This window comes from Fukomys damarensis, unplaced genomic scaffold, assembly GCF_012274545.1.
Source record: "Fukomys damarensis isolate Sample0158 unplaced genomic scaffold, DMR_v1.0_HiC HiC_scaffold_7, whole genome shotgun sequence".
In the NCBI taxonomy this organism is placed as follows: domain Eukaryota; kingdom Metazoa; phylum Chordata; class Mammalia; order Rodentia; family Bathyergidae; genus Fukomys; species Fukomys damarensis.
In genome coordinates, this window is record NW_022900919.1 from 32603830 (window position 1) to 32627371 (window position 23542).

Consider the following 23542-nt stretch of genomic DNA (forward strand, 5'->3'; position numbering starts at 1 on the left):
ATATATATATATGATGTACTTACTTTTTTATGTACTTCCTGATACAAATTACCTTAATGTAAAACCCTTCATGTGACAGCATTTTAATTTTATGTTCCAAGACTGTACATTTGTTCTGATTTCATATATTGAAGGATGCTATTGTCTCCACTGACACTACAAGGTTAGACTAGATATTAATTTCGATACAAACTAGACATCTTGGAAATCTGTCCCATATTCTTAGTGGATGTTCAGGTGATTTGGCTGTGACATGGCTTCATGCTTTCTTGGCAAGTGTCAGCTTTCTTGGCAAGTGTCAGCTTTCATACTGCTAAAGCAAATGGTCCCTATATCATATAGAGGAGGCCCATTCAAGGTATGTATGCTGGATGCAGAAAAGATAATGGCTAAGTGATCCCAGGGACTTGAGTATAAATTTAAAACTACCAGCTTTTGGAAAGTCTCAACTCTTCTACAAACAGGCCAAGAAAGGAATGAGTACAGTTAAGTCATATTTCTCAATACCCCAAAGTAGTAGCAGAGCTCTATATTTGTGTTCCCTTACCTCTCCTATGCAATCAAATTTTACTATTTTAGTCTATACTTAGTTTTCTACTGCTCTCTTCAAATTATCAGTATTACTGGAATTCTAGTCTCACTACAATGAGATTATGTTACCCAAATCTATATACTTTCCTCTTCTTCTTCACCAGTATCTGTTATTCACAGATCTCTTCTATCCTTCCCCATAATTCATTACAAGGATGAGTAAAGGCAATGTGCCTTATAAATGTCCTTGGAAAATTTCCTTTCAGACTTATGACACATACCTCACTATTCATAAACATTTGTTGAAAGCTGGTCCAGAAAAGAGACATAGAGCAAACCAGGCATCAATGCACTGCTGAGCATTTCCATGCAAGAGATTACTTACACAGTATCACCACTCATTCCCCAGTAATTCAGTGATTTAGACAGCAATAAAATCAATCTAAACCAAGAGAAGCTAGTGAGCTAGACAAAGCACATTAAAGATTGTAACCCATCTGAATCAGAATGGCATCTGTTTCTCTGAGATCAATAGATATTGTCACAAAAAAATGCCTTAATACTATCATTAGTGTTCCCAGCACAATTTCTTGACCTGGCATTTGCTATACCATTGATAGAAAACAGATCTATTGAAATGGAGATAGTAGTATGTATTATTTGCTGAAAGATTATTTAAGAACAGTAGATCATGTAGGAAAAAGAAGCCAAGGGAAAAGAAGGTTTTAAAACATAGTAGGCATTCTAGGAGGCTAAGGTATGATGATCACAAGTTTGAGCACAATCTGGGGGCAATTTATTGATTGAGCAAGACCTGGAGTGAAAATAAAAAATAAATCAGGATAGGTATGAAGTTCAGGGCAAAGCCTTGGGTACTAGGTTCCATTGCTGGGATCACACACACAAAGAAAAGGCAGAATGTGAGTCAAACAGGAAGTTGGGGGTGGGAGTGGGACTAAGAAAGAAACTTACAGTTCTATCTTTGTAGTGTTGTTATTGTTGTTGTTGTTGTTTGGATTTTTGTTTTGTTTTGTTTTGGTACCAGGGATCAAACTTGGGACCTTGCACTTGGGAGGCAGGCAGCAGCACCACTGAGCTAAATCCCCAGCCCCTTAGCGTTTATATTTTTGCTATTAAATTGGATCTTGATTAAAACTTTATTTTTGCCCAACATATTTGAGATAATTATCTTTTATGATAAAGATATTTTTAATTCAAATATTAAGAAGGGGCAAGTCCGATTTTCATAGAATAAGTTAACTTTCTAAAATTATTTCCTTTTTATTCTTACCATCCTAAATAATATTGCTCTTACAGAAACACCACCCACTAATATAAACAGACAAGAATACAACATATAAATCATATGTGATTCAAAAGTTCTTCATAATTATTTAACATTTATAATAACTGATTTCTACTTTCTATCAGTTACTTTTACCTTCTATAAGAAGGCTATTTCCACTTTCTGTTGAAAAACTGCACTGAGAGCACAGAGACCACAACATAGTTTTCTCTAACTTCAACCAAGAACAAGAAAGATTTGTTTTAAGAAACAAGTACCGGTAATAACAATAGTGGAAAACAATAGTAATTATAATAGTTTAATTATTTTATTTAATTACTATGTATAAAATATAAGTAAAGCAACTAATATTTTATTGTACTTAAAATTCTAGATAAAGTAAAATGAAGGCAAAATATCTTAAAAATATGTATATCCTATTTCTGAAACACCTTAGTTACTTAAAAAACACTATCAGTCTAGAATTTTTGACATCAGACTTCTTGACATTTATATTTTTCCTATCCTTTCTCCTCTTTGGTCAGCCAACAAGATTTGCTGTTTGTCAAAAAGATGTGATCCGATAAGCTTATTTCTGACTTTCCTTAGGGAAGAAGAGGACAGACTTACAAAAGTGTTCCCTCAACCACAGAAGAAAACAAAGGATAACATCAAAATAACTGAAATAGCTACATGTTACTTCTATGTAAACGTGACAATTAAAACCTATCATAAACACACCTCAAATTTTGCTTAAATAAAAATTAATAATTTTAAAGAGTGACATTTTTGTTTTTCAATTCTACTATTTTTAATGAGCTTTTTCAGAATAAACACTAAAGTACAAGTAATTTTGGCAAAATGTATACTTTTAATAAAACTTGTCAAATCCAGATCTTAATTTTAAGCACACAAACAAAAACTAATAAAGTGAATTTGTAGCACTAATAGATTTTTTAAATGGATAACAAAAGAAATAAAAACTAGTGAAAGAATTATAAAATGTTTTTAAATTCCATAATTTTAGGGCTAATAACTTAGAAAATGAATTAAGCAAATCTAATACATTTATAACATATCATGAATCATGTTCAGAAAATTTATATCCATTTATATTTTATAGAAAATTTCTCCATTGTAAACATGATTTATTTTTTAATTTACTTTTATTGGGAATAGGTGGCACTGTAAAATATTAACATTCCATATCTAATCAATTGAATACCTTATCCCTTTGAAATCTAGCAAATAATTCATTCCTGTTCCTGGGCTTGGGGGTGCATTATTATAGTGACTCTGCTTCCCACAGACAGTGCCAATGAGGGACTGTTTTCATAGTCATTTATAAGCAGATAGATATAATTTCTACTTTGAGTATGTTTCAGTCAACATTTATATAACCTAAGTAATCTTGACTATAGGAAATCAAAATCTCTAAAAAGAGGTAATCTCAAACAGAAGGAGAACAACAGAGCCAGTTACAAGGAGGTGAGGGGGCCTCAGGGGGGATGAAATTTTTGACACAATTTCAGCAAATTTCAGGAAGTCAAATTGTGTTCCTAAAATTAGCACCATTACTCCAGAAGTAGTGAAACAATCAGATGATTTGTAAATGATGCCACTTTGGTAAGGGTTAGTCACCGTAGGTAGACAGCTATGTGGAAAGAATTACATAGGCTACAAGTCATCCATATATTTAGTAGATATACTTCTTAATAATCAGACATACGTTGATCTCTTATTAACTGCTAGCCATTTCTCCAAAGCTACATTTTATACTAATCATTGCCAAAGATAAGGACTTTGTACTGTGCCTTGTATTTAAGTCTCAGAATCAACCTTAGTGACTATTACCTTAAGATCTGGACATCCAGGACAATAAGCAGAAGCATTTCTCAAATTGTCTCATTCCCAAAAATAAAAAGTCAAAACACAAGGTCAATTTAACATCAGTGGATTACCTCTTTTAAATTGATCCTGGCCCCACTCATCACTATGAACACAAAATGCCACCATCCACAGGTTTTTTAGCTCTGTCTTGGTATGTATTTTCTCATACTTAGTGGTGAACACATACCACTTTATCTGAAGTCATTAACATAAAAAGTAGGTGGGTCCCATATCCCTGTTTACACAACTGAGGAAACCACAAACTCAGAGAAACGAGGTTCTTTTCTTATAAACAAATAGAAAGTATCATAGGAAAGATTCGCTCACTCTTCTGACCCCGTCTTTACCATGTATTTGTTTATTTAGGCAGCAATGGGTATTAAACCCAGTGAGCACTGAGCCACGTCCACCCCTTCCCCTTTGTAAATTTTAAGACAGTCTTGCTAAATTGCTCAATCTGCCCTTACACAATTTGCAATCCTCTTGTCCTAGATTCACATGTAGGTGGGAATACAGGTGTGGACCACCATATGCAATGTTTCTGCTCCTTTAAAGGCTCATTTCAATGTTTTTCTTTTTTTCTGAGCATTTTAGAATAAAGCAAAGGATAACAGAGTCTAGGGTAGTGAAAAGAGCGAGAGCACAGCCTATGTCAGCTAGAATTGTACACTGCTGTACGTGCATGGCCATATTATGGAGGCTCCAAACAGGGAAGAAAGTAAGGATCATCAGGCTTCCAGTTTGCCTTATCCTCTTTTGAGTTACGTGCTAGCCTAATCACAATTCCTCCTTGCTGTCCTGTGAGGCCAAAAGGATGTTATTTCTTCCTTTTGTGTGTGTGTATGTCTTTTTAATTCCTTTTTCTTCTAATCCATGTAAGTGTAGCATTTTAACTGGGGTGCTAGGGAAAGGAAAGGTATAACAGAGGGTGGGCAGGCAGGCAGGGAAATAAGCACTCATACAGCTTTGATTACTGTCTCAAGTTTTGTAATGACAAATCCTGCTCCAGTATAGTATGCTTTGGAAATATAGTTAAAAGGGATTTGGGTTTATTTTTACATACATTTGAAGTGTTGACTAATAAAATGTAAGTATCAGAAAAGAATGACACTTTAATATAGTACTCTTAAACCCTTCTATATTCTAAGACAACTGTAACCTAATAAAATCCAATTATTTCTTCAGTACCCTTTGGAATTCTTCAGAAAGATATGGCACAATTTCTAAAAGGTGCATTAAACATCTGGCCTGACTTCACAGAATTCCAGATAGCTGAATGTCCTCTATATATTTTATTAACATTGCAAAGGCTCACGATAAGATGTAGTACTGTTGGGTCCTGACATGCATCACTACCTGTTGACAGAAAAAAAAAAACTGGGCTAGACTGAAGAAGGCCTAGAAATAGAAAATCTTTTAAAGATGTTTTGGCAATTTTAACAGAAATCTGGCTTTTAAAAAAAGAAAAGAAGAAGAATAGTTTGAAGTTTACAAATTTATAAAACAGACTTAGGTTTAGCACACAACTCCTCAAAAAATGAGCTAATCTCCAACATCCATTCCTTCTCAAACAAATAGTATCCTCATTTTCCTTTGGGGCATGGCCTTTTTTCCTTTTTTAGCCCTGTGTCAATAGGGCTTACCTTATCTCCAACACCTACTGTTCCTACAGCTCTTGCAGCTCACCTGCATATCTTCCCATCCCCATGTAATACATTCAGGAATAAGCATGTGATCAAGTTTTTAAAAATGAAAGAGAAGTCCAAGTTCTTATGGAGGAGCTTAGAGAGGAGACTTCTCCAATATTGTGCTATTGGAGTATATATTGGAATTCCTACTGCCTACAAGGAAAGCCCAAATCTGCCAAGAGTCCATTATATATAGCCTAACAAGTTCTTGAAAGAGGCAGATCAGAGAGTAAGAGAAAACTGCATTTTTCACGTATTGTAAGCCACTATATGAAGCTTTACCTAAAGCCATACTATGTGGTATATCTAAACTTCTCAGTTACGAGAGCACATCAATTCCAACTGTTAATTACACAGTAAGGCTTGAACTTTCAATCACTTGCAGCCAAAAATCTCAAGTGATCATTGCCCAAGACATTTAAAATAAGAAAACAGGGCTGGGGGGTAGGCTCAGTGGTGCTACTGCCTGCCTCAAAAGCACAAGGACCCGAATTCAATCTCTGCTACCAAAATAAATAAATAAATAAAATATCAAAACATTGAGCTGCTTTTACTTTCACTTTGAAGATTTTATTCTTATAAATAATGGTGAAGGGAAGAAAAATTAAAACTATTTCTAAGACTTAAAATAACTTTAGAATGTTATAAGATTAAATTGCAAAACACTGCAGTTGGAAGTGTTTTGAAGATTATTTTGTCCTGTGAGTTTCTGTTACAGGGATGCTCAATAAGAAATGCAATTAAAACAACATTGAGATTCTACCTTACACAAGAAAAAAAGATCATCATAAAGAAATCAAGTAAAACAAATGTTGGCAAGGCTGCAGTGGGGGGAAAAAAGGAATCCTTCTACACTGTTGGCGGGAATGTACAACCACTATAGAAATCAGTATGGCAATTCCTCAAGTAACTAAAACTAGAAATTACATCTTACCCAGAATTCCTCATCTATCTTCTCAAAAGAGTTAAAGACACCACATTACGTGATCCATGCATACTCATGTTTATAACAGCACAAGTCAGATTAGCTAAATCTTAGAAACAGTCTATATGTCCATCAACAGATAATGGATAAAGAAAATGTGGTATTTATACAAAATGGAGTGCTAGTCTGCCATGAAGATAAACTTGAATCATTTGTAGAAAAGTGGATGGACTTTGAGACCATAATGTTAAGTGAAATAAATTAGACACACAAGCTTAAATAGTGCATCATTTCTCTTATATGAGAGATACAAATTATAAATAAAGAGCAAAATCAAAGATAGATAATAGGAAGTGGGAGATAGGCCTTTCTCAAAGGAGGGGAGGATCAGGAGATAGAAGGAGAGGGAAGGCCACAGGAAAAGAGGATAAAAAAGGAATTAACAATTTTTTACCTATTTATCAACTCCACATGAAGAATGTAAACATTATGTATTGCAAACACGTACTAATAAAAAAAATGAATGAAGGAGCTTAAGCATAGACAGGTTGAAAGACCTAAATTAAATTGTTCTAAGAAATAATTATGTACTATAGTTATTTTCAGCTGGACGTTAGTTACCAAAAGAAACTGGGGGAGAAATTTGTGCTTTAGTTGTTTAATTATTTGGCTGGATATACAAGTAAATGGCAAAGCATCCAAATTCAGTCTCCCCTGTTCTCCAACCAGAAAATACAAAATTCCATGACAGATAAATTCAATAATCTTAGAATTTTAAAACTGGAATGTTATTAGAATCCATTTCTAATCCCATTGTTTTCAATTTGAATGCATTTTCTTGAGTACTGTGTTAAGAGTCACAGTTTGCCCTACAAAATACAGGCAGTGCAAAATAACAGCAAAAGGTATTCACCTTTTCAACCTAAACTGTCTACTAGAACTCAACTAAGAATTTAAGTCTTGGGAACATGAGATCATGAGATATATAAGGACAAGAAGAAAAAATCAATTAAAAATTCCTATTTTTCCACCCACTCCCATTTGCTGGCTGCTGAACTACTTCAAAGGGAAATTTGAAAAGAATGAACAATCTGTTACTGGCCTTCCCAAATCTTTTATGCACTCTTCTCTCACTTCTTAAAGCCCCCTATTTCCAGATATTCAGATACCCCCATCTTTATGATATCATTTTATTGGGCACATGCTATGAGTCAGGCACTTAACTAATAAACTCAAAGATATCAAGTATTTGTCTACAATCATGTGGCAAAGCAAAGACAGAGCCTAGCCTCTGAAGCATGTGCCCTTAAACTTCACACTACACTGGCTCCTCCATACTAAACTGAGTCTTAACTGCTGTGAGAGTCCAGTCTCCTTCTATCACAGCCTGACAATCTTTAAGCAGAACAGCCATCCCCTTGTTGTAGTTGATCTTAAGAAGCACAATCTAGAGTAACTCAAGTTACTCTCAACCTTTCTGGAGGAAGCATATACTATTTCACAACGGACACATATTATTATGAATTCACTTCCAACAGCTGGAATTTCAGTGCCTTAGTATAGATTATATTTTTTTCATAATCTCTTGCCTTCTACCTTTTAATCCTCAGCTTAACAGAAAGGGAAAAAAAGAATAATACATAATTGGCATTCAATACATTTTTGCTGCCTTTATTTCCCATGTGATGAAACCAAAGCCTGAGCAGTCAGTATGAAGTCATATAACCAATGGCAGCCTAGGGAATAAAATCCTCATTGTTCCTAACTCCCAGGCCAGTAAACTTTCTTTTAGATACCTATAACCCAAATTTTCCAATTATCTTTATTTTCTGTGGAAGGCCTGCCTGAATGGAGACGAAATGATTAAATATAGATACAAACATAGGAATTCCTTCCCTTTTATGTAGAATTAACTCCTCCTATCTGAAAATGGTTTCTAGAAAAAATTATTTCATAAAATAATTTAATCTGTTTGTTTTGCAACAGAAAATAATCTAAGAGATTATTTGTTACTTCTACTTCCATTTTTCCCAAAAGTCAGCAGCTGCATCTCAGTTTAACTTGTAGTAGTTAAAGGTTTTCAGAAACTGGGTTTTCAATAGACATTAGAATTCAACAACTTCTAGATTATTGGGTGTCTCCTCCACAAACCTGCAAAAGTGCAGTCATAGAACAATAGGGGTCAGTATATCTTATCAAGGATTCACCTCTACTTTGCATCACCCATTCTTGGAGGGGAAGTCAGGCAAAAGATCCATATAATATAAATAAACTAAATGAAACTAATGAAGGGAACGTAATCAAATACTCCTGGTGCAAGACAATTAGCTTGCCTCCTTCAGAAATGAGTATTTAGAGAACTCAGACAGGGAAAAATGTCATGAACCTCTAAGAATAAGGAAAATAAAATATTAAAGGAAATTGCACTCCAGATAAATATGAAAGCAAAATTTTTCCCAGCAACATCAAATTAAAATGAATTTATTCAGCAGAAAACATAGAGGTCCAAAGCAATTGTTGACCAAATAACAGAAACCAATCTATAAAACTGTAATTGAAAGTAAAAGTCTATAATTGTGCTAATAGCATATAGAAATTTATAATCTCCGCATCTTGCAATCTTGCCATGTTTATTCATATATTTAAATTAAAATAAAACAATTTTAATCCAGGCAAAACCACCCTTGAAAGATTATTTTTAAGATATTTATATCTAAATACATGTTTAGTGCAACAAAAACATATTAGAAAGTAACACATTCTATTTAATTTTTCACACTTTTTATTCGGGGGTTTTAAACATGAATGATTTAATATTTACTAAGTTCTAAAGAATATGAACAAAAAGGAAAGTATATGAAATATACTTTTATTTTGTAAAATATATATATAGAATAATAGCATTCTTTAAGAACACACTGTGCACTTCAATTTTTGCCATTCATATTCCATTTCTCCTAAATAAATCAGTTCTTTAAATCTAATTTCTATTTACTTGTCAAATAAGTATTTACACTTGCAGAAGTTGGCCTTCATCTTCCATAGTGATAACATGATTGTGATTATAGTCAATAAAGAAACAGATTTTGGCTAACTTCTTTCCAATACAGATGGCTTACAAATAAAAAGAAATGCTTTTCTATTGTAATGTTATAAATATCCTCTGACACGCTTGTACTTTTTCTAAGTATTCTACCACTACCTTGTAGTAGTAAACTTTATAAAATGTTGAGATTCCAAAGAGCTGCCTACAAACCAAATGGCAACCTCGGCCTTGGCAGGCTGAGCGCTTCATTTAGGCTTCTCTCGCCCCCTCTAGCGTTTGCGAAGCTCATCTGTCTGATTATCCAGTTACCTCACTGAACAGGAGCTGGGCTAAGTCCTGCCCATCTATGACATCACCCCCGTCTTCCACCACTGCGAGGTGAAGCTTTAAACTTCAGACTTGGAGGTGGGCTGCGCGCAGTAAATGGAATGTTCTCCCTCGTTCACTGTTCAACACCGGAGTGATCTGAAGCAGTACAAGCTCAGGCTGCAGCTGCTGTTGGCTTTGTGTGGACAAGACGCAGCGTTTGGGAGACGGGGGAGGGTTATTACTCCAATCCACAGTCAATGGAATTACAGCGATCGCAGCAGTGTATATAGGATTGTTTTTCTCGTCTTCCTGGTAAGTGTTTTCCATGATTTTTCTTATGATTGTCGTAGAAAGTTTGCTTGGTTTTATTCTTTACAAAGAAATGACTTGGTGCCATGAGGAATCAAACAGGGACACTTGCTCTGTCACCAGTATGAGCAACGTATGTGCGTGCAAGCCAGCAGGGAAATTTTTGACGATAGGCAAATGCAAGAAGTTTCTTAAGACCTTCTTTTATTTTTGAAAAATGATAATTAGCTATTTTTTAATCTCAAGTAATTCCTATATGAAGAAAAAAAGGCTTACGGAAAACAACAAGATGGAAAGTTAAATGTTAGATATTAGAGAATACGAGGCAGATTTTTCACAGATAGGAACATAAAAGATCTTGCTAACTTGGTGTGTACAGTATGTGTGGCATGATCACCAATTGCTGTTTTTACAACTGTGAAAGAAAATCAATAATATCTCGGCCCATGAGTATGCAGTACATGAAAAGCGTACATCTTGCTCACAGCTGAGCTACTCTTGGAGACTTATGTGCCTCTGTAAAGGATTAACAGCTACACCTAGATCTGAAAGCTTGCACTGCTGTCCTGCCAGAGCTCCTTCAAGCATTACAGGTTTAGGAATCTAAACTAAGTAATTTCAACTCGAAGGAAGAGGGGGAGACTCTTTTCCAAACCATATTCCCACTCCAATAGAATGCCAAAATCCATTGCTCAGACAAGTGCAGTATGTGACCAGCATAGTAACTAGCTAAGTCGACTCAGAAAAACTAACAAAGCTCACCCTAGAAGCTATGCTTGATGTATGCAATGAGTTCAGCGTGGAAAGGGGGAAAAAAAAAAACTAAAGCCCTCATCAAAGTGAGGTATTCAGAGCATCCATTCACTTGTAATTCATAATAGAAAAATCTTACATTGGAACAAATGCATTGATATTACAAAGCTTTCAAAAAGTTGTTAAATGTGTCTGCTCAAAATTTTTTGGTTTTGTGAATTAGGTCTGAAACAAAATGGTTGCATAGAGGTAAAGAGTGCAACAGGCCCATATTTTTCCAAGGGAAGGGGTGTTAGTTTGCATTTATTTAAAATTAAGAAGAAAAAAATCTTGGTTTTTTTTAAAATTTAAAGAACCAAATTTTGTTGGTTTTATTATTTATTTACATTTTTCTTGATAAATTTATCTGCTTTAAAATGTAAACATATGCTATTTTATTTTGTTAGCATGAAAAAAATGAATAAAGCCACTGGAAAAGTGCTTGAACTGTAGCGATGCCTTTAATTTAGCCCAAACTGCATTAGAATATCCTGACTGGTATAAAATGAAGAATGAATTTGTCTGTTACCAGGTAGAGTCACTTATGCCTGACTCAAAGTGACAGATGACTAAACTCATCTCTCTGGAAATGAGTAAACTAATCTCTTAAATGTACCATAAAAATAATGCTATTATTATTTATACTACAAATATTAATAATAATACCTGGTGTTAACCATGAAAAGACTGATTGTGCCACTTAGTTTCAAATGTATGTGTATATGAACACACACACACACACACACACACACACACAGATACGCACATTCACCCACCATGCATCCACTTCTTTGCTTGAAATAAATGGTTACAAAAATGTGTTTGCACCTACTCAAGTAAGAAAATTAGTTAAATTTTTGCCTAAATAGACCAAAATACAAGTCCAATGATCGGCAAAGATATTAGTGAATAGACACAATTAATTCATTAATATTAGGTTTCAGAATTACCATCTGTTATTAATTGAGCTTTTCATTTATCTATGTACCCTTCCCTTTAAAAATCAATTATGGCAAGGTTCAAAATTCCCAATTTAACACTTCCTAAGCATAATGTTTGTGAAGTACATAATTGGGCAGCAAATAAAGTTTTTACTAAAATGAGAAACAGTAAGAAAACTTGTAACCAAATGTGGCAGCAAAATAGAAGGTATGTTTCTTTTGCTTCAAGTGTTAATTAAGGAGCCTCCAATTCTATCAAAACTTTTTCAGAGCTAAATGAACCAGTGTGAAATAAATTTGGTTGAAATCTTGTGGCTGTCAGACTTTGTTAGCAAGCTATTAATTATCTTTACCCTAGTTTCTTCTCTAGACTCTATATTGCCCAATCAAATAGAAACTCCAATTATGCTCAGCATCTCCTGCCTAGGGACATAAGACCCTAATGAACATGCAGTCTCTCCCGATGAAAAATATAATTATCCACTTTATACATGGAAGTGCAATGCACAGATTTTCTGTGCTTTTCCCGGCCACATATCCTGGTTTTCTTCTCTTTCTGGATATTTTGAACAGTTTTAAGCCCTAAAAAATTCAGTAGCAAGGAATTCGTCTTTTCTTAATATTGTATGAATGTTTACTCTTTCCTGTTTTTTAGTTTTGCTATGCCAGTACATACCAAAATTAAATTAAATCTGATTATTTAAAAAGTATTTTGTTTAGAGTTGCCCTTTCATTCAATTCCCAACTTTCCTCCTCTTCTTAAAGGTGGGTGGGCTACATAACAAAGAATGTGACAAATGGCAAGATCCAGAGCTAACTTAAAAATTCTGAGTAAACCCTTTTATATATTATTTGTACCAGTTTATTTAAAATGCATTATAAATAATTGTTTCACATCAAATGAAGAGCACCATAAATGAAATGGAGGAAAATAAAACTGAGTAAATTTTTCAAAGGCTGTAATTTCTCCCTTTCTCCCATTCCCCTTTCCACCCCCACCCCTTTTGCCCCAGAGGCCTTCACTGTTCTTCTCAACGGGAGGCTTTGTTGTAATTAAACCAGAGAAAAACTGGCCAGCAGCAGCCAACATCTGACTTGCGGCTTCTGAAAGCAGTGTTCTGCTAGAGTGTACCACCCCCCAGCGGGCAAAAACTCTGCAGTAAATCTCTCAACAATATTCATCCTCAAAACAGCTTTTTCTCTTTAAAGTATAGAAAGGAATGTTTCTCAGCTTCTTCTAGCATTCCACCATTTCAAAAAATTAACAAAAAAAGTCAACAAACCAATTTCCAACAAAGAGATGCTTTAGTGAATATCTTCTGGAAAAGGCTTCTTCCTTTTAAAAACCAAAGTAGGCATGTGTACTTCATAAATCATTTTCCTGTTTCAAAATGCAGATCAGCATCTCCGAATTTGGTTAAGCATAACCCTAACTAACAGGTTTGAAAGCCAGTCTATACTGTAAAAGACAACAGGTTTCAGGACTTTGTTTTAGCTATTTAACAAGAACTCAAAAAAAAAAAAAAAAGATTTTAAGGAAAAAGGAATTAAAAAGAATTTAAGCAAAGTTTCATTTGTTTTGCATATGCTTATCTTTCCTATCCCAAAATCAAGTATCAGGAATGTACAAAAAGCTCTCTCCAGGTATTAGTCTGTTTAAATTAGAGGAAAGAGAAATCACTCTCACTTGATAAGACAATGACAGCTTTTGTTCCTTATTCTTCCAACTTACATGTGCACCAGTTACCATGGTAACTTTGAAGAAAAAACCCAAAGACCACATTTGGTTAAACACCATTTTTAACGTGTGCCACCACACTATGGATTGATTAGTTTATGTGTTGTTGATTTTCTTCCACTTCATCTGGTTTAAATCAATAATACCTTGCTCAGACATGAAAATGCATTGTGCTTAGTTACTTTTAGATAGCTTCACCAAACAGCACAGTTCTTGCCACAAAGTTGGCTCAAATATTTGTGAAGTCAGTGTATGGAAATTTAAATATCAGAAATTTAAAACCAAATTGTAGTTATACACAGCAGATGAATTTCAGGTTTGTAATAGCAAAATGTTTGCTGTTTACAAGAGTAAGAACACTTTTAATTACAGTTGCTCAAAAGTCAGCACAAACTTGAAGTATGCTCCCTACTCAAAGCTCTCTAATAGTTACCTTCACCTCCCTTAAATTAGTATCTCTCACTTTTTCTTATAGGTCTCTAATTCATTTAATCTGGCTTTAATATAAAAGGAAGCACTCATTCAGTATGATGAAAGATAACATCCCAGTTAGCCTTTCTGTTTTAAGGATGCTTGCTATAACTTTACAAGCCAAAATAAATGAAGCAGAATTAGATTCATTTATCAAAAACTCATTGAGGAAAAGAACGAGTAGCATGAAAAGAGAAGAGAAAGTAAAAAATCCTTTGAAAGTAAAACTCCTCTACCTTCCATAAATAAAACAAAACCTTCTTCAGGCTAGAAAATAGTCTGGATAAGGCCAAGTATAAAAAGACATACTTGCATCTCTGCCTCTCAGCAAACCCTTCAGACTTCATGACTCTCCAGAGGAGAGTTAGAGGTCCTTCTGCTTGCCTGGCATTAAACAAAAGAATTGGAACTTTCCTGAAATCTGATGATCGTGGAAAATTTAACTACCAGACAGGCTGCTTAGAAAGTATTTTGCTGTCACTATCAACTAACCTAATGCACTATAGTTTTTCAGTTTAACCATATATGTAGTACATTTGTAATACCATTTGTTATTGCAAAGACTTTGTTATTTATGTTGTTGAACTTTGTATCAGCAATGTTAACCCTTATTAATTACTAATACTATGATTGTATAAATTCTAGTTTACCTAGAAATGTTCACAAATTTGAATAAATTTGATTAAGTATGTGTTTTCAATCTCAAGATTTTACTCAAAATAACAATGCACTTGGATGAAAAGTTTAAATTAGCGTATTTTCAAATATATTTCTTTTAATTTCCCAGTATTAAGAAATCATTCTCTGAGCAAATCAGTAAAAAGAAGCTAAAATCTATGTACTTCATTTACATCTTACCAAAATGAGTAATAATCAAACACATCAAATCAAAATCAATTTAAATAAAATTTAACAAAATAAAGGACTTAGGTCCCATAGTTAGCACTACCAGCCTATAACTTCATCTTTATATAAGCTATATTCTCAAAATGAGAAATACTTTCTCATTCTCACCTCCAAAACATTGCACTAGCATAGAAGAAATCATATAAACATGTAGATTGTCTCGAGTTCTTGTATTTATTTAAATACTAGCTCTACTGAAATTCCACTTCCTAATTTTTATTAGTTGCCCTAAAATATCTCAAAATGATAGTATTTTAAATTTTTTCTTTAAGCGTATTATGAAAAAATTTGCAGACTTCTCAGACTTGATGATTACATTATAAATTAAAAAATCCTCTACAATTTTTATTTTAAAAAGAAACTGAATAGAAGGGTACTTATTAAAACTTTAATTCACTAATGAGGCCATTACGTTTTTCTTCTTTTTGGTACAATTTTAAGTGTTAAATACTTAATTAATGAATCCCTACAAATAATTTTTAAACATTCCACTAAGCAACCAGAACTCCATTTATGTTTTCCCTCTCAAGTTCTCCCATTAACAATATTTTTCCAAATGACCGATTGCTTTTTGTTCAGAAGTAATGGCCTCTTTTCAAGCCTATGCAGATAGAAAAGCTCTGAAGTCAATGTTGTGGAAACCTGGCCACAGTGTCCAGGCCACTGGGGATTGTTTATTTTTTTCATCATGCATATTTAACTACAATGTCTTTATGTGCATGAATACATAGATCCAGAAAGGTGGAACCATGAGGCAATATTGCTTATTTTTAATGAAGAAATCTTTACAGCTTTTAATATAGCAAAAAGAAAAAAAACAACTTTTAATGCTATAATTTCAAATATAAAAGGGAAGAAAAAATATAAATTGCAGTCCAACATTAATCGGACTGTTTTGAGCTAAAAGAGGAAACAGAGGAATGCAAGAGGAGCTATAAACAGAATCTTCATTCCTAAAGGAGTATTTTTCTCTCCTAAGAAATCTGTTTTATGTTTTTGCCTTTTGTTTTAATACAATTTTGGGAAAAGAGAATGACATTTTCCAAAAACTTAATGAGATTTACGGTTTTCTGTTAATCTCATATTATTGCTTTATGAATGGCAAACGTGAGTCTGCATATCAAACAACAGTGGAAGCAGTTCCATAACTGCAAAACAGGTAAAATAAACAAATTAATCTTTCCTTTCACACCTATTTAGTATTTTTAATTTCTTAGGGTTAAAATAATGAGAAAAATCAATATACATTCTTTAGCCTGATTTGACAAAATATATGTAGTTACAAGATTTTTTTTTAAAGGCAACCTATATCTCTGGCTGTCATTATAATCATCACCTTAGATTCAATGTGGTCTGCCCTGGCTCTGAAAGATCAATGATTTTTACATTTCCATTCAGCAGATTTATCATCTTAACATTAAAGTGTGTCTTGCAGTACCAGTGCAAGAAATATTTAACTACTGGTACTTTTAAACAGGTTCTCACTTACTACTTTTATAATACTTTTAAATGAGTATCTAAAACTACTTAATTTAATTGTTTCTAAACTTAAATTACATTACTTTATGTGATGGATAATTTTCATATTTAGTAAGAGCAAAACATTTTAAAAGTAACTTTGTAAAAAAAAAAAGTAACTTTGTGGCTATATTTCCAACAGCTTGATAGTCAATTTTCATACTCAGAATGCAATCATTCACATGAAAATATACTTCTGAAATTCAACAACAAATAAAACCCTCACATTAAACAACATAACATTTAAGCTTTCCTCTGTGGACACACTACAATATTCACTTGAGACTGCTTTTTCTACTTGTTACCTACTAGTTTTGTTTCAAGTTGTGTAAATACAATAAATTATACGCATTTATAATTGTTTTCAAGTTTCCTTCTGCTAATATAATCTATGGAAGCATTAGTATCTACTGGCAAACTGAAAGAAATAGAATTTTCAAACAGAAACAGGAACACAAATTGTAGCCTTGTTTAACATACACTTTCAATAGAGTATTAGAATCCTGGAGCAGATGCTGTCCTTGTTGGATGCTAGGCAATAACTGGCAGAGGAGCAAAGTGCTACTATAGTCTTTAATCTCAGGGTCAATATTACCATGATACTCAAATATTTCCTATATGTAGACAAAGCACCTAAGTGAGTAACCCTGAAAGGCATTGCTCCCACAATCATCATAGATAATGAGCAAAGCAGTCATCATTACAACCACTAGTATCTTTATTTAAGAATGAAAATTGCACCTAGTAGAAACTGGCACGCTCATAGTACAGAGAAATAAATGCCCATTCAGCTTTTGCTATGCCTATAAGGAGAATGAGCAAAATAATAACCTTTCTAGTCCAAGTACAGATTTTTCAAGTTAGTGGGCTCAAAGAAAATAATAATAATATTGTCCTAAAAACCTAATCATGACATAAACTTCTATACTGCTTTTTAGCAAGAACATGTGAGTACCTTACGTTTCAAGATCATTAAGTAGTCCTCAGGTATACCCCTGAAGAGGAAGGTGATGATGTCTACTATCTGCAACTGGGAAAATTGAGATATACAGGAAGAACCAAGCGAGGAAAGGGTCAAACCAAAAGAAAAACATTTAAAGCAAAATCTTTCCAACTCTCTTAATTGTAGATTATGTGATTTGGTAAAACCATGTTCCAAAATGTCTAAAAAGTTACCATGACATTTCTATCGATAGTTATGTATTTGTTCACATCTTTGACATGGCTTTGTTTTCCTTTGCATTTTATCATTTTATGCCCATTTGTAAGTGAACTTTTGAAAGCCATCAAAGGGGCTTACTGACTGTTGAATGAGGCTTCTGTGTTGAATTCAACATGATAAGAAAGAGATAACAGTAGAAGTTATCTGTTGGATGACAATCTCATCATCAGCTCCTGTTTTATTTAAATAGAAAAATGGGAAGCATAAAAAGAGGTCAACCTATTCTTTTCCACTAGCTATTGTGATGAAAGGTGCAATGCTTAAAGAATTGAAGTTAAATCTCTAGGAATTTTCTCTAATATGTTGAAGTTCCTTATTAATAGCTCATTAAAACCTTTTACTTTCACAGGAGGTGCTCAGTCTCAGTGTGTTTTAAGGAAGAGAAATATGAAGGATATTTAGAATACTTCCTTTTCTTTCCATGAAGACTATTTGAATTGTTTTCTTCACTTCTTAAAAGAGAACACCTGTTCTTGTATAAAGTGACTGCACCAGAAATTCTAAGAAAGCAGCAAGAAGCAAAAGCTGGAAATAGCTGTTTCACAGCAGGTAATCATACCTCAGGATGTAGCTACTGTACAAAGTTTATACTTGGATAATCCTGGATGGGAATAAAGGTAGGGGGTAACTGCCTGACAAACCTATTACTATACAGGCCTTAGCATCATGAATGGCTTTCTTCATGAGGATCTGAAGTTACTATCTCTGACCACATTGCACAGAAGAGCCAGTAAGAATTTCAAAGAGGGCAATTTCCACTAAGGGAATTAAGCTACACAAAAGGAACCTTCACACAGAAACTCTATCAGAAAAAGAAAACAAAACAAAACTAAACTAAACATAGAAAGCCATGTGTCCTACATGGTAACAGGAAGCTGAATTGTTTCTGACCCCCACTTTAATGAGCTTGCCCACCATGCTGAACCGCAGCTGGAATGTTCATTGACAACAGCAAGCCTGATCTGGAAGTGTGTGCGGCATAGGATTACTTGAATAAACAGTGAAGAACATTTCCAAGGACTAAATGAGAGTTTATAAATCCCAGCCCCTCACCAGGAAAATAATATATGTGCATTGGACTTTCATCCAAGCAAAATTCACTCACATCGTTCAATAAGGTAGGAAAAAATTAAAGTATTTTATTTTCATGCCTAAAATTACACAGGTATTATAGCTATTTTAGGCATACCTAAAATTGCAGAAGAGTTTATATTACACAAGAGATTTATATAAATCTGTAACTCTTCAGCCCATGGGGAAAATTGAATTATGTTCTAGGTTAGAATTTGAAGGAAGATAAATGAACTGTGAAAACAGGTTGTAAGATATAAAATAATGAAAAATGTGGATAGTCATTAAACCATGCAGTACAAAACACAGAACGAAATGGAGACAGAAGAAACAGTTTAACATGAAATGGAATTTTCCACTTAGATTAGCTGGATCCTTTTAGTTATATAATTCTTTCCCTAAAGCAAATAAAAGATTCCTTGTTATTTTCCTGCAAAAATACCTTTTAATCATTTAATATTAATAAGAAAAATGAAATTAATAATCACAGAAAATGATTGGCTCTACTGACATCGAGGATCTCAAGATGTATGTAACTATTCTTGAATAGTAAAAGAATATTTATTACATATTTCTATACCTGTATAATCTTTTACCTAATAAAAATAGATGGAAAAATTTTAATAATTGTAAAATTAGCATCTTTATAATAAATGATATACCTATATATCAATTACTATGACTACTATAAAAAATAGAAACAACTAGCTTGATTAGTAACTAGCTATAAAATTGATATGAAATACAATTATAATGGTTTAGATTATTTCAAAAAACTCATAGCTAAAATTTGAAAAATCAAATGTTTTTATAACATAATACATTTAATTTATAGACCAAAAACATTTAAGGTAAAAAGATTTTATGGTCGTGTTCACCTTCCTAGCAAAAAACCCAACTGTACCCTGTTCAAAAAATTAAAATAATAAAAATAATTACAGGTTTTCAGTTTCCACATGTGTTTTAAAGACTCTTTTTAGTACGCTGGTCTGATTGTTTTCTATTTTTTCCTGACTCCATTCTAGGGCTCGTAAGTAACTGACACTACCTTGTATAAAGACCTCAACACTGCTGACCATGATCAGCCCAGCCTGGAGCCTCTTCCTCATTGGGACTAAAATTGGGCTGTTCCTCCAAGTAGCACCTCTGTCAGTTATGGCTAAATCTTGTCCATCTGTGTGTCGCTGTGATGCCGGTTTCATTTACTGTAATGATCGCTTTCTGACATCCATCCCAACAGGAATACCAGAGGATGCTACAACTCTTTACCTTCAAAACAACCAAATAAATAATGCTGGGATTCCTTCAGATTTGAAAAACTTGTTGAAAGTAGAAAGAATATATCTATACCACAACAGTTTAGATGAATTTCCTACCAACCTCCCAAAGTTTGTAAAAGAATTACACTTGCAAGAAAATAACATAAGAACTATCACTTATGATTCACTTTCAAAAATTCCGTACCTGGAAGAATTACATTTAGATGATAACTCTGTCTCTGCTGTTAGCATTGAAGAAGGAGCATTTCGCGACAGTAACTATCTCCGGCTACTTTTCTTGTCCCGTAACCACCTTAGCACAATTCCCTGGGGTCTGCCCAGGACTATAGAAGAACTACGTTTGGATGATAATCGCATATCCACTATTTCATCACCATCTCTTCAAGGCCTCACTAGTCTAAAACGCCTGGTTTTAGATGGAAACCTGTTGAATAACCATGGTTTAGGTGACAAAGTTTTCTTCAACCTCGTTAACTTAACAGAACTATCACTGGTAAGGAATTCTTTGACTGCTGCACCAGTAAACCTTCCAGGCACAAACCTGAGGAAGCTTTACCTACAAGATAACCACATCAACCGGGTGCCCCCAAATGCTTTTTCTTATCTAAGGCAGCTGTATCGACTTGATATGTCTAATAATAACCTAAGTAATTTACCTCAGGGTATCTTTGATGATTTGGACAATATAACCCAACTGATTCTTCGCAACAATCCCTGGTATTGTGGCTGCAAGATGAAATGGGTACGTGACTGGTTACAATCACTACCTGTAAAGGTCAACGTGCGGGGACTCATGTGCCAAGCCCCAGAAAAAGTTCGTGGGATGGCTATCAAGGACCTCAGTGCAGAACTATTTGATTGTAAAGACAGCGGAATTGTAAGCACCATTCAGATAACCACTGCAATACCCAATACACAGTATCCTGCTCGAGGACAGTGGCCAGCTCCAGTGACAAAACAACCAGATATTAAGAACCCCAAGCCTAAAGATCAGCGAACTACAGGGAGCCCCTCAAGAAAAACAATTATAATTACTGTGAAGTCTGTCACCTCTGACACAATACATATCTCCTGGAAACTTGCTCTACCTATGACTGCTTTAAGGCTCAGCTGGCTTAAGCTGGGCCATAGCCCCGCATTTGGATCTATAACAGAAACAATTGTAACAGGAGAACGCAGTGAATACTTGGTTACAGCCCTGGAGCCTGACTCACCCTATAGAGTATGCATGGTTCCCATGGAAACCAGCAACCTCTATCTATTTGATGAAACTCCTGTTTGCATTGAGACCGAAACTGCACCTCTTCGAATGTACAACCCTACAACCACCCTCAATCGCGAGCAAGAGAAAGAACCTTACAAAAACCCTAATTTACCTTTGGCTGCCATCATTGGTGGGGCAGTGGCCCTGGTGACCATTGCCCTTCTTGCTTTAGTTTGTTGGTATGTTCATAGGAATGGGTCTCTATTCTCCAGGAACTGTGCATACAGCAAAGGGAGGAGAAGAAAGGATGACTATGCAGAAGCTGGCACTAAGAAGGACAACTCTATCCTGGAAATCAGGGAGACTTCTTTTCAGATGTTACCAATAAGCAATGAACCCATCTCAAAGGAGGAGTTTGTAATACACACCATATTTCCTCCTAATGGAATGAATCTGTATAAAAACAATCACAGTGAAAGCAGTAGTAACCGAAGCTACAGAGACAGTGGCATTCCAGACTCTGATCATTCACACTCATGATGCTGGAGGACCCACAGTGGACTGTGTTTCAGGTTTTTTTAAACCTAAGGGAGGTGATGGTAGAAATCCTGTTCTACTGCAAAACACTGGAAAAGAGACTGAAAAAAAAGCAATGTACTGTACATTTGCCATATAATTTATATTTAAGAACTTTTTATTAAAAGTTTCAAATTTCAGGTGACTGCTGCGATTGATGTAGTGGAGATGCCTGAACACAATTCTATATTTTAGTATTTTTTAGTAATTTGTACTGTATTTTCCTTGCAAATATTGAAGTTATAAATCATTTACTTTGTGTTCTACTGAGTAAGATGACTTGTTGACTGTGAAAGTGAATTTTCTTGCTGTGTTGAACAATCAGGACTGCGTTCACATGAGATCCTTGTAGTATAAGCACAGGCCATTTTCACTTTGGTATTAATAAAATGTAAAAAGAAAAACTGGCTGAATGAGAAATTAAATTTCAAAAAAATAGTTATGAAACAATGTTCCGATTATTAAATTTGTATTATTCCAATGATATTCATTAAGTCAAAATATGTGAAGTAATGGGCAGTATCAAACTTGCTGCATAGCTCCATTTTGCTCTAAGCAAATTAGATATCCTTACGAAAGTTAAGCATATCTTTTAAACTGAATACATCAACTGGCATAAAGGGAGAATGAAGACTATTGTTAAAGACATTGTCAAGAAAGCTACAGGAATAAGACTCTGCAAAAACAATAATGTAAGTGTGCTTCTGAGTTTGGGGGGAAGGTGCACCTAGGAAAACATAAAATTTAAGACTTCTATGGTGTAATGAACCTAAGTACTAGAATTGCAGTTTGGTTTTGCCTATACCATCCTGAGTTTTGAAAAGTGAATTCTAAACATAAACTTGTGAGTGTTTATGATGTTTTTGTCATAAAGGACGTCAAAGAGAAATGTTAAGAATATTGAAAAGATAGCATAATTGATTCCCCTCAGCAATCCAGAGAAACCAGTAGTTAAAGTGAAAATTTAAAAGAAAAATAAACACTAGAAGTCAAATTTAGATCTGGTTTATGTGAAATGTTTTAACACTGTACATAAATGTCCAATTTACTTTCACAATAATCAAGAATACTGCCCATTACTGTCACAGTTTTCCAGATATTACATAATGAACCTGTAATGTAACATTTCTTTCTAGCTTCTTACTGAATTGTGAGCTGTTACTTATTTAAAAACCATATCACTTTTTGTTGCCATGATTTTTTTTCAACAAAAACCAAAGTGCATTGTACGCCCTTTGGCCAGTCTTGTATGTGCCTTGATCCAACGCTACATGTATTCAGCTTTTAAAATTTGACAAATTTTTCATACTTCCTTAAATATGAAAAATTATGGTCTTATTGCTGAATAAAATTAAGAAGAAAAAGTACAGAATAACGTGCTTGCTTTCAGGATTATGTTACTATCACTAAAGTAGCAAACTGCCCAGCACATGAGTCCTAAACACCCCATGTATTTTTCTAGGCGTAAAATAAAAATTGACTATGAATAAAAAAAATAGCAATATCTTGAGATTGTGTGTTATTTTACTTGAAAAAATTCAGTGTTTTGTGTATAGATTCATTTCCTCTTTTACAATTATTTACTCTATGTGTAGAAATGTCAGACATGGTTTCAAGTGGAAAACACTAATATTCACTGCTGCCATTGTCCTGAGTGATACTTTGTTAAGGAGCTCTCTGAAAAACTAACGCATTTTTAAATACCTTTTTTTGGTACAATGAATTGATACCAAAGAATATGAGTTCCAAATATACCACTTTAGTGCAGATATATTTAAAACAAATGAATGACCCTTCCTGGCTCAGTATCCACACATGTAAAATGGAATTATTAATTATT

The 23542-nt window shown here is 34.1% G+C and overlaps 2 protein-coding genes across 3 annotated transcripts in view; one reads left to right on the plus strand and one right to left on the minus strand.

Annotated features, from left to right (window-relative positions):
* The window catches only part of Macrod2 (mono-ADP ribosylhydrolase 2), a 1911462-nt gene that overhangs the window by 1578826 nt on the left and 309094 nt on the right, over nucleotides 1-23542 (minus strand). The gene's annotated exons all lie outside the window — the stretch shown is intronic.
* Flrt3 (fibronectin leucine rich transmembrane protein 3) lies at nucleotides 9737-23167 on the plus strand. Of its 2 annotated transcripts, none has more exons than XM_010634106.2 (3): nucleotides 9737-9986; nucleotides 17921-18689; nucleotides 19668-23167. In XM_010634106.2, the coding sequence occupies exon 3, from the start codon at nucleotides 19720-19722 to the stop codon at nucleotides 21664-21666; it is 1947 nt and encodes a 648-aa protein (XP_010632408.1). In that variant the 5' UTR covers nucleotides 9737-9986; nucleotides 17921-18689; nucleotides 19668-19719; the 3' UTR covers nucleotides 21667-23167. The 2 variants fall into 2 exon arrangements, with proteins under 2 accessions (XP_010632408.1, XP_010632409.1); XM_010634107.2 differs by having other exon boundaries at nucleotides 17921-18120.